Source organism: Heliangelus exortis, chromosome 7, assembly GCF_036169615.1.
Source record: "Heliangelus exortis chromosome 7, bHelExo1.hap1, whole genome shotgun sequence".
In the NCBI taxonomy this organism is placed as follows: Eukaryota; Metazoa; Chordata; class Aves; order Apodiformes; family Trochilidae; genus Heliangelus; species Heliangelus exortis.
Genome location: NC_092428.1, coordinates 1,404,672 through 1,416,762, shown reverse-complemented (window position 1 = coordinate 1,416,762; position 12,091 = coordinate 1,404,672). Strand labels below are relative to the sequence as shown.

Below are 12,091 nucleotides of genomic sequence, written 5' to 3'. Positions count from 1 at the left end.
CAAGAAGACATTGCGTGCTGTTTCTCAAATGGTGATTTCTCTCCCCCTAACCCTCCTTGACATTTGTACAGTTGCTTGAAGAACCCTGTAACAGAAACAGATCTAAAAAATCTCTTTATGGATCTGTCACATGAATGGCTAAGAATCCACAGTGGGTACCCCAGTGAAATATTCTCATTCTAACATGTCAGTACAAACATTAACTCTGGTGGATGACTTCTGGGCGTGAGCAATTCACCTGTGCTCTAGCAACCACTTCCACCAGCCAGGAAGTTTCAACACAGCTCCAGCTGCAGCGTGGCAGCTCCCAAGGAAGCCCAGGTTAGGTGGCTTTGCAAAATCTCTCTGACGAAGATGTGGGCGCTGAGATACCACACACACACACACCGAAAAAACCCACTCGGGTACACCCCAAGAACACAAAGGGACCGCCCTTCATTCCACTGCAGAGAGCCCTGCTCAGAAATGGAGCGATGCACAACAAACTGGGTGAAAAATCCACCTCGCACAACCACTCTTTGAAAACTACACTCGCGTTCCGCCCGTGCCCCCTCCATCCCTTTCCTCCTTTCTCTCCCCAAGCCTCACGCAGACAGACAGACAATCCCTCAGTTTCGCAACCAAAACCCAAGGCTCCGGGTCGGCCTCCAGACGGGACAACCGGACCTCGGACAAGCCTGGAACGCCGGGACCGAAGGGCAGCTCCGGGGGCACAACCCGAACACCGGGGGGAGGGCTCCGCGGATTACCAGAGATTAGGGAGAAGGCACGGGGGAGGGGGCGTCTCTGCCTCCCCACACTCGGCCCCCGGGCCGGGCCGCACCGGGCCGCCGCGGGGAACGCCCATGGCCGAGAGGAGAAGGCCCCGCCGGGCCGGCCGGGCAGCGGTACCGGGTGACACCTTAGCGGGGAAGCCTCGGGCCCATGCAGAGGCCGAGCCCGGCCCGTGCAGACCCGGCGGGCCCGAGCTGAGCGCCCCCGGGCCTCAGCCGCTCCTGAGGGGGGAAGGAGCCGGCCGTACCTCAGGCCCGGGCCGTGCCGCCAGGCCCGGTACCCCCCCACGCCTCACAAACACCTGTGCGGCCGCGACCGGCGAGCCCCTTCCCCTTCCTCCCCTTCCCCCCCTCCTTGGGGAGCCGCTTACACGGCCTCACTCACCGCTGCTGCTCCCGGGCCCGCTTCCGCTTCCCGGCCCCGCCGCTCCCTCGCTCCCTCCCTTCCCCGCCCGCCGCCTGCCACGTCCGCGCTCCCCGCCAACCCCCGGCGCCCGCCGTCACCCGCCGGAAGGACCCGGATGCAGCGCAGCCGCCGTCTGTCCCCGCCGGCGCTGACGTCAGCAGCGGGTTGCCCGGATGTTTCGGCAGTGCCGTGGCAGGCGCGGGAGCCGCCTGAGGTACCGGGATCGGGGTCCCCGCGCTCCGGCCTCTGGGGTGCTTCCCGAGGGGTGCCCCGCGCTTCCCTTGGGCTCCAGAGCAGCTCTGAGGGCTCTTGCGGAGCCGCTGTGAAGGGGTAGAGCCATGGGGGTTGTTTTTTCGCAGGTCGCCTCCCACAGTCCGAGGCCCGGTGTTTTGCCGCACAAGGGGCGGATGGGGGGAATGAAGCCGTGGCCCAACGCTCCCGGGCCTTCAGCTTGTACCCATCGTGGTGGTCGTGGCCGTGCGTCCCACCAGCAGCCCCTGAGAGACCGTGCCAGGGGTGCACCCAGGGCCATTGTGCAGAGAAATGGAAGAGTTACTTAATGTTGAGTAAGATCTTGTTGTCACGGGCCCACCAGCACCCTGCAGTCTCCCTGGAGGCAAGAAGTTAACAATATTGGCAAAGGAGTAGCCAGCAGAGCAATGGGGTCACAGAAGAACTGCATCCTTTGAATGTTGTGGTAGAAGAGTATCAGAAAGATTGGTACAGTAACTGTTAGTCACCAAGAGATAGGAGAGAAAGAAGTTCACCCTCAGGATGGTAACAGGAAAATACATTTTAAGCCCTGCTGCAAAAGAAGGAGCGTGGATTTTGTTTCTTCTGTAACTGGGGGATCAAGGTGGCTTGGGATAGCCAGGAGGTCTTGTCTGCCATGGCCCTTAAGAGAAGACAGGGAGGGACCTGGTTGCAAAGCTGCTCTCCTGGCCATTGGGTTGTCTCGGTGTGTGGTGCCCTGCAGAGAGCAGTTCCAGTGCCATCTGTGTAGCTAATCCTGACTATTCTGGTCCCAGCCTCTAATATTAGCGGATGTCAGGGAGCAGCAGGCTGCAGAGGGAGCACATTGCATCTACAGACAGGCTGTGGTTTTCAGGGCAGAGTGTGCTGCTCTCTAGTAACACCAGCTGCACAGAGAAAACATCACCTGGAAGCTGGGTTTGTTCAGTTTCTCAGGGGCAGGCACTGCCACCTGATCTTGGACAAGTTTGTGCCAGTGTCATGTCCTTGTCTGAACCTCACAGTACTGACTCCCCAGTGCTGGGAGATCTAGGATTTGGTACTTGGATGGCAAAGTGGAAATAAATTTTTGACTACTATGCCTCCTGTTTTCAGAGTGTCAGACAAAGTCCTGGAGGCAGAGGAGGTGTGCTATTTTCAGCCAGGCTCTGATGAGGGATCCATGGTGTATGTAGGGGGGCACAGAGAGTGAGATTGACGTGACACGTGTGCAGGACAACTCTGGCCCCTTACCAAGAGGAGAATCAAATGTCTAATCATAGGCAGAGCAGCAGCTGAGAGTCCAGAAGAGCAGGGAAGGCTGGGCTTGACAGTCTCAGCTCTCCTCTTGTGTGTGTCAGCTTGAAGGAGAAAGTGAGCAGAGGGCCTTTTGGGGAGCCGTGGTGTGAACTGTGAAGATGGGATTAGGAGATCTCGCCTGTTAAGCACTGGAGTTTTGAAGCTGGGAAGACAAATTATCCAAACAAAGCACAGAAGCCATGGGAGCTGAAGAAGAAATGCTCATCACTTTGTCTGGAGGTGCCCCCTGGGGCTTCCGGCTGCAAGGGGGCTCAGAGCAGAAAAAACCCCTTCAAGTGTCTAAGGTAGGACCTCGAGGTGTGAACTGTGGGGGCAGAGTTGTTCTGCTCAACTCAGATATCCCCCCTGAGCTGGGCATCTTTCACTGCCCTTAAGGAATGCAGGAACTCCTTAGTCTTGCAGCAGAGCTTAAAAGGAGAACTTGGGTGGAATGGTGAAGCAGGGTGTGGGGTGGGATACAGGTCCTGAAATAGATGCTGCTGAGGTAGAGACAAGTGTCAGGTGCAGGTCTGCACAGCTCAGACACCTCTTAATCTGAACAACTCTCCCCAGTTGTCAGCAGAGGGATAACAGTAGCCACAGTGCAGGAAAAAGGGCTCACATACTCGTGTAGGACGCCCAATTAAAGAAAAAATAATTTAAAACAAAGCAAAAAAAGCCATATTGTAATTCAGTTCAGCTGTCCCTAGCACTTCCTCACTGTGTTCCATCTTTCCAAAATCAAGGCTCGTTTCTTAGGTTCTGTGGATGAAAGGTTCTCAGGACTGTCTGGAATTAGCATTTTTTTATGCTCTAAGCAGTAAATATTGGTTCCATTTCAAGAAGTAAAGACAGGGAGTTGCTTGGATGGGAGGTGAAATAATAAAGAAGGAATCTTGAGGTGCACTACTTTTGATAAACAGCTGTAGCTGTTCTGTTTTCACAAAGACTACAGAGTTGGCTAAAAATTAGGGAAAAAAGCCCTCTGTTTATTAAGCTCATAACAGTTGCATTAGCCTTGGCACAATGATATCTTGGGGTGTCTCACTGGAAGGCAGGAGTGAAACAACAGGACTGAAAAAATGCTTTGCCCAGCTCCTTCTGTTTCCTTAAGCAGACTGTGGCTCTGACAGAGAATTTTAAAATTAAATGTTCTGTGTAGTTGGGCTCAACCCAGGTCTAGGAGTGTTTGCAGCTTCTGCCAAACAGTTGGGAATCTCATAGCTTGGCCCTGAAGTGGATGTTTCTTACATGGAGAAAGATGACTTGTCTGCAGGAAAACAACTTCTGCACATAGTCACAGAGCTTCAGGTGCTTTCAATTTCCATGAACCAGGTCTCTGGCATGAGTGGTTGTGAGGAAAATGGGATTTCCAGTGGCCAGATAAACTCTCTGGCTTAGCAGAAGAGAAATACTGGTGCTTTGGTTCTGAGAGCCAAACCTGTTTGGACAGAATGGGGGAAGGACAGAACAAGAACGTGGATGGATCTGGAGAATATGTGCCAGGAAATATAGGTATGAATATCCAGTAGGTGCTGGGAGGTACTCAGGAGGATACAGTTGGTGGCTCAGGGGATTCCAGTGCTGTCATTTTAGGCAATTTCAACTTGCAGACTAGAAAAGTCAGAATAGTAACACTAAGGAAAGATGCTTACCCTCAGATGCTGAGGCAGATTGTTTCTATACACCTTTCTGGGTGAAAAAAGAGCAACAAAAAGCTAGTTTGGGCCTAGTAATCAGTAAGTTGTGTGTAAATAATATATATTGTAGTAATCTAGAGATGCTGGAATTCCTAGACCATCCCTAGGGTAATGGTCTCTTCATCTCCTGCTTCCTGTTTCCTTTTAGGTCTCTTGCAGGTGTTTCAGAGGAAGTGGTAAACTTCACCACTGCTTATTTCCCAGAAATGCAGTGTGGAGGGAAGGTCTTTTACCCCAGGTGATTGATCAGCATGCTCTATGATGTACATAAGAGCTGAAATTCCTGGTGGTTTACCAGGAATAATTATTTGTGAGCAGCTAGTGCTTTACTCATCTGACCAAATCTTCCATGTTTTCCTAATGAAGATTTGATAACATCCAGCAGCCAAGGGTTCCAAAGACTACCTGTTGCACTCAGTGGGATTTCCTGTTTGAGTTGCTCTTCTTGTGTTACAAATTCTCACATAATTCCTCATCTCCCATCATCAGTTTGCTCAGTCACAGCTCTTCTTGCCTTTCTTCTTCCTCAAGTTTACATTATCATAATCTTTGCATTGCTTCTGTGTATGGAGACCATGATGAAGTCAATCAGTAATTGCTGGTCTTGGTATCTTCTTTTTTCTGTTTTCCTGAAAATTCTTCAAGTCTGGTGTATGCTTTTTCCTTTTCTTTAAATTTTATTTCTTTTTGAGACAAGATGGCATTTAACAACATGACAATGTTTCCAGCATTAGACTCTTGTCCTCTTCAGATACATTCTTGGGCCACAGCTGGATGGTTCTGTTCTCCCATAAACCGTTCACAATAAGAACTTAAATTACTGGCTTCTTTCAAGTTGCAGCTAACTCAGAATGTAGTGAGCATATGCATTTGAAACTCTCCTTTCTAGCACAAGGTATTCAACTGGCAGCAAAGAAAGGAAATAAACATGTTGGAAGTGGGGGGTGAACCCATTTTTTTGTAGACTGAAAAGCTGCCCAGCTGTGGTTTAAGCCATTTGACCAAGCAAGGTGTTGATTCTAAACCTCAGTTCAGGCAACACAAAGGGGGAGAGAAGCAGCTGGGTCCTCACAGACTGGATCCAGCTGCCACAGAGCTCCTGTGCCATCCAGCTCCCTGTGGGTTATGGGGTCAGGGACACACCTGGAGCAGGATGCTGGAATTACACACCTTGTGGGCAGCCTCTTGGGTCATACAGAACTTACATCTTGAAGTTGCCTCCAAGAGCACACACTGACTGTTTTGTCCCACCCAAACAATGTGCAGTGTCTGGGTGCTAAAAATGCCTGCTGCCTACATGAGATACCATACTGATGTGTGTATGGAAAAAGAGGCATAAAAATTCAGCCTCACAAAACCAGACACCCTTAGAGTGAAAGGTGAGGCAGAAGAAGCAGCAGAAGAAAAGTTATTAGTGTCAGGGTAGCCCCCAGTGAGAAAGAATAGATGATGTTTACATTAGGGTTGTACTAAAATATCAACTCAATAAGGAGTAATCTGAAAGAACAGCAGACATTGCTATGCTTAGAGGGCAGATACATAGCAGATCAAACATCAGCAGAGTATCAAACATGGATAATTCTGCAGAAATTAGGAAGGACTGGAGTATGGAGAAACTAGAGAAGAAATATAGGGCAAAATAAAGAGTAAAGAACACAAAAGAGGGAGGGGAAAAAAAAATCTCCATTTAATTCCTCGTTACAGCAATGTCCTTTTAAGTTAAATCAGTCAAGCTACTGTGCTTCATACTTGGTTTACTGTGATGCCTAAGGAATCTTTTAACTCTTGTCCACTTTATAAGCAGATAGAGTGCAGTGGGATTTTACACTCCCCCTTACCCAAATAGAGCTGATTTGGTCCAGCTCAGTAGCTGTGCTGCACAGCAAATACTTGGGCAGAAACAGTCATCAGAAAGCAAGCAAGCAGGCAGACAAGGAGGAAACAAAAAGCATGTAGAGATGGCAAGATTTTTCTTTTAGAATAATTTTTTTTCTCTTATTTTGCAAAGGCTGAGGGAAAAGCAGATGGTCCTGATCTGTACAGCATTCCTTGCAAGGAGAAGCTATAAGCAGAAAGCTCACCCACTTCAAAAGGAGAGTGAGGGTAAAGCAAGAGGCACAGCAGCTACTCTGAGAAAAGCTGTAAGGATGTAAGCACTAAGCCCATAATCCACCAAAGCAGAAACATAGCATGGAACTATAGCAGGAAATAATTTTTACAAAGATGCACAGGGCAGCTTCAAGGTGGTACAAGTGCATGGAAAGCTGCCTTAGGCATCCTGCTACAAACCAAACCAAGATTTATTCCGTGAGAGGGAAACCCAGTTACTTACTGTACAAAGCAAGGAGGGCACTTGTACCTCCAGCACAGCCTGGTGCACAAGTAGGACTGAGGAGATCAGTGTAAACTGGAGGCTTTCCAGCTGGTGCTGACTGTAGAGGAGAAAGACCCAGGAGTGGCAGAGCATCACAAGAGGATAGTGAGCCATCTCTAGAAGAAAGGCAAACACAAAGAAATGAGTTTTGTCACCTCAGAGCAATTCATCACCACTTCCTTTTTACCTCTTTCTCACACATCTCCCCTTTCTCCTGTATTTCCTCAGCTGACAATTCCCTGTTTCTGCTCTCCCTGCCAGAACTCCCTGCTGCCTGTGGGCCGTGCTGCTGGGACCCAGGGCTGCTCTGTCCCCTTCACCTTTGCTCATAGGACAGTATTCCTGCTGGAACCTGCCAGCTCTAGCCCAGACAGCTCTGATAGCTTCCAGATCTGCAAGCACCTTCTTTTCCTTTCCCTCTTACAGCAAAAGGTGGTCAGGTTGTTCTTTGTCTGTTTTTTAAAGTGTTTACTGCCATCACACCTAAAAGAGCACTGGTGGCAGCCTTAGTCTGTAGCGTGCAGGTTTTGGAGTGCTGAGTGTGTCGATCAGCTCTGCGGGGGGAGTGCCTCAGGCTGCTCTGGGAGTGCTGCTGGAAATGTTTTATGGGCTGTCGGCACTTCCACAGCAGGTGCCACCCTTGGCCAGCGAGGGAGCAGAGGCTGCGGCGCCGGTGGAACTTTCCGAGGAGGAGCAGCTGGGCCCGGCAGTCACCACGTGCCAGGAGAAGGCTGTCTGTCTGTCTGTCTGTCTGAGAGGCTGCAAGCTCTGCACATTGCTGGGGCAGCACTGAGCAAGGTGCAGAGCTTGGAAGAGGAGCTCTGCCCTGCCTTCCCAGCAGAGACAGGGAGACAGGACCTCCAGGACAGTGGTAAGAAGGTGGCTTCAACAGCAAACCATCCCATCACTGGTGCAAATCACCATTGCTGGTTGTATCAGCTGTTGATCTGGCTCAGAATTCCTTGTGCCTCACCAGGACTTGGAGCTACCTGTAAGGGAATCTCCTCCAGAAACAGCTGCAGGGAGTAGCTGTGGATCAGCTGGAGCCATGCTTATGCCATTCCCTCTATTTGAATCTTGATTTATACTCTGTGTTTACTCTCAGGTAATCTTTAACCATTTGTTAAATTATTTCTCTCTGCCCACACCACTTCACCGTGTTCAGTCTTTTTTTCATTTCCTACCTTCCCTGCAAAGAAGAGGAGGCAGTCATGCTGATGAGCAGGCATGATGTCTGCTCCTGCTCTTTCACACACTCAGGACACTGGAAGGTTCCTCCTCTGCTCTGTGGCCACAGCTCTGCTGCCCCACGCTTTTTGCTTCCACAAGTTGTCCAAGACTTCCCTTTGAAGGACACTGCTAGGAAAGCTTTTCCTCTCCTCCTTTCAGAGGTGAAGAGTCTGGGCAGTTTTATTTTCACATCCTTTATCATTCTGGGCAGGCATCTTGGAAGAATCCCTTGACAGATGACTGTCAGCAGCTGTGAAACCACACAAGTGACATCTGTTCTTGGTCCATTAAATGTACCTGGGACCAGGCTCTGGCACTGATGCCACAACATGGAATGAAGCTCAGGAGTTTTTCTGTTCTCCCAAGCAAGATGGCTGTGTGCAAGTCAGGCAGTGACTCTGGGGACAGCCAGAACTACTGAATACATCTGTGAAGGCTGAGCCTGTCTTTCTTCCTGTACATTCATACTATAGGATGCTACAAAGATGCTGCAAGGGGCAGGAAGGTCCCGGTACCAAAGTTCCCCTCTCATCCTTTAGGTGACTGCAGTACTTGTCTGATCCATACCTGTGGCTGATCCTGTCCTTGCAGCTGCAGAACAGTGGTGCTTATCCACCTCACACCAGTGCTGAGAGGCTCTTCTGGGGTCAGTGAGTGCTGTGCTGTGGTACAGCAGCCCACGCCTGCAAATAATGGTGAATGCTGGGCACAATAACATTTTGCAAACGTGTTTTTGCCTTTTTTGTCTTGGATGGTATCCTCATTCTATCAAAATAACAGCAGGTCGTGCTGCTGCTTTGCCCTTTCTCAGCATAAATAGTGTGGAGGCATAGTACATGTATGATACTGCTCCTCAGCAATTGTGAGCAGCTGAAAACTCCTCTGTTCTGAGTAAGGGTTTATTCAGAGCTTGCAGATCCTCCCTGCCCTTTAGAGCAGAGCAGAGCAGGGCCCAGCATGCAGTGCTGAGAACACCTTGTTCTGCAGGGCTGCAGCCACCTCTCTGGGTGACTCTGCCCTGAGTTCAAGGCTCTCTCACTCCCCCTGCCCCAGGTCAGTGCCTGTCCATGTAAATAGAAATTTTGATGGCTGGGTTTGCTTATGAGCTTTAATTCCCTTAGATTTTGATCCTAAAATCTCTTATGTCAAAAGGAACCAGGCTTAGCCTCTAGAAAAGGACCTGCATTGGATGCGTATAAGCACATTTCTTCTCAGCACTCAATGCCTTTTGTCCCAGCAGCTGAATGTGGTCACTGGGACTTTTGCTTTTTGACAAACCTATCTGTTCCTGCTGAATCCTTGCTTCATTTAAAAAGACCCTTGAAAAATTTCACTCACTTTTCAGCTAATCTCCCATCAAGTAATAAAAGGCCATGGAAATAAAGCCTCTTTTTATCTACCTGCAGCAAGTTCTTGCTATATACTTGTGGAGCTGTGCTGGACTTTTTCCTTAGGCAAAGAATGTGGATTGTTTGGGGTTGTTTTTATCTTCCCCTCCTTGTTATCCATGACAAAATGCTCTTTTAAAAATTTGGGTCCAACAGAGAGAGAAAAATAACATTTTGCATTGCCATGAAGATGTGGTTATTCACATACCTCACAGACAAGGCAAAGAAAAGCAACTTACTGGGTCTGTCCTGGTGGGCAGCTGAGACAAAGAAAATTTAAGAGCCAGAGCAAAAGACTCTTGAAAAATGTTCTAGGGTGAGCAGACCCAAATACTGGTTGGCTCCTGCCTGAGTTCATTCCTTTTTGGTAATGGTTTATACTGCTTTTTAGTACAACAAGGCAGTTCTGACTTCTCCATGGGAACCCTGTGGCAGAACCACTTTCCACACAGGTCTGGGATGAAACTGAAAAGCTGTCAGGTTGCCATGGAGTGTTGGACCTGATGGCACCATAGCTGCTGCTGAGGGAAGGAGGGCAGCTGTGAGATGAGAGATGCCATCAGAGAGTGGAAGGGGCACTGAATGGGGACAGGAATCCTACTCAGTACACAACTCTGACTTGGCCTGAGTTTGCTAGGTTGCTGCTGGAAAGATTTTAGGAGATGAGGGGAAGACTGATAATGTAATTTGTCTTCCCACTGTTTGGATTGAGCTCTTCTCCTGAGAGGAGGTGCAATGCAGAAGCAAGGGGGAGGAAGGTATCAACCTATTACACCTTATTCCTGGAGGGCACTGCAAACCACTTCTGGTGACCCACAGCCTATTTCTGCTCCTATGAAGAAGAGGTGCTGGCCAGCAGAGAGGGTGGTTGCAAAGTTTCAAGACAGGTTCCCTGGGCTTTATTCAGGCAAGATGTGAATCCACTGAGTTACTATCAGGATTACTCTATTCTTAGCAACCCAGTGTGTGTTCACCCCCCACATGCCATTACCTAAATATAGTCCTGACTGAAGAACAGATGCTGCCAAGTTGCATCTGGCCCCCTCCAGTCTTGCATTCTGTTCCCAAAAGGCAGGCTGAATTCCCCCAAGACACGTCCAATAAAACCCATGTCCTTTGTCTCCCCAGGGCTGCACAAGGAAACCTGTACTGCAGTCTTAAAGCCTGATCCCAGCCCTGACCTTCCTGGCCTCTCCTGGCACTGCCCTTCCCTTCAACACCATCTTCCTTTCCCCCTTCTGCTGCCCTCATCCTTTCCCTTTTCTCCCCTCAGCTGCTTCTGTCCTTTCCTTCCTGTCTGACCTCAGATGATCAGTGAGAGGAAGAGAGCAATGACAGAAAACATGCACATCCAAACCTCTCTGACAAAGAGCTCTAGAGACAAAAGTCAGAACAGAAATCCTGAGGAGTTGGACAGTTTTTTTGTGTAAAGGTGTTTCATTACTTCATAGTTAACAGTTTGCCCCCACTGATTTGTGTTTCCTGTAGCATAAACCAGTGAGGCTCTGAAACCTGGAATGGTCAGTCCCTGCTGGAGGTGTGACACTGCAGTCCTCCAGGTCTGAGGCTGCCTCTGACCACTTCTCAGAGTGCCTTGGTGATGCCTCTCACTCACCAAAGAAAGGTCTCCAGGGATCTGCTCCAGGAAGCAGAGAGGATTTCTCTTTGAATTGATGCTTTTCCCACCCTTTCCCATCTCTTCAGAACAGCTTCTGGGTGACACCTTCCAACCTAACTGAAGCCAAGGCAGAAGCTCTGGGGCTCTCCCAGTGGCTCACTGGGTGCCCAGGAGGGGGCATCTTTTGGACATGGGGAGCAAGTGGCTGTGCCTGAGGGCATCCTGACCTTCAGGGTGGGCAGGGAGCCTGGGGACTGGGGCCCTCAAAGGCTGTGGGGGAGACACACAGGCTCTGGGGTGTCACTAAAGGTCTCCACAGCACTGTGCTGGCAGTCGTGTAAAAACTGGCAGGTTTGTGCTGGTCTGCTGCCAGAGGCTTGCTCCTGCTCACTGCACCCTGCTGACATGGCTGTGGATTAAGTCCTCTCCTCTCTGTATGACAACCTTTCTTGCTTCTCTCTCTGCACAATCCCCTGCTGCTTTTAACCCCTTTGCTTTCCTCCCTGGCAAAATGGGACGGGGGGGTTGACAGTAAAATGAAGCTGTGAACAGTTTGTTTCCCCCTGCCTCTGAGAACTGGATTCATGAACTTCAGGGAGGGGTAAATAAACTTGTGGGAGACTGACAGCCAGGAACAGTTATATTCTATTTTCAGACTCTGTAAGTCTCTTCCTGAGCTGGAAGAGACCTGGTCCTGTTTTCCCAAAGAGGAATGGAAACATGAAGAGGTCCCCTTCTGAGATTATAGGAGGGTTTGTAAGGATTATAGAAGAGTCTGTAAGCTTCTGCACTGAAGTACCAAGTTGCTTTGGTGCACGGGCCTTCTGCCACCCTGATGCAATCTGAGCAGAGACCAAGCCAGAGGTCTAACCACAAAAAACCCACAAAGGAAATGCACTGCCTGCTCACATGGCTCAGCCTGTGTGGAGCAGCTTGTGTCCCACCAGTCTGCTCTGATCTGAAGGTGCCTGGGTGGTCTTTGTGAGCAGGGCCTGACCCTCCCTGCCCTGGAATCCCAAACTCTTGCCTGCAAAGCCCTGCAGTAGTGTGGGACCAGAGGATTGCAGGGAGC

The 12,091-nt window shown here is 49.8% G+C and overlaps 1 protein-coding gene across 2 annotated transcripts in view; it reads left to right on the top strand.

Annotated features, from left to right (window-relative positions):
• The first annotated feature begins 1,559 nt into the window (after positions 1 to 1,559).
• Positions 1,560 to 12,091, top strand: part of SYNPO2L (synaptopodin 2 like) — a 31,886-nt gene continuing 21,354 nt past the window's right edge. Inside the window, exons 1-2 of one of the 2 annotated variants that reach the window (XM_071748083.1) lie at positions 1,560 to 3,014; positions 7,412 to 7,654. Coding sequence is in view for 1 of the 2 variants with exons in the window: in XM_071748082.1 (XP_071604183.1) it covers positions 2,910 to 3,014 (105 nt within the window). In the remaining variant the exon portion in view is untranslated. The remainder of the gene's footprint in view (positions 3,015 to 7,411; positions 7,655 to 12,091) is intronic. The other variant, XM_071748082.1, reaches the window with a different exon arrangement.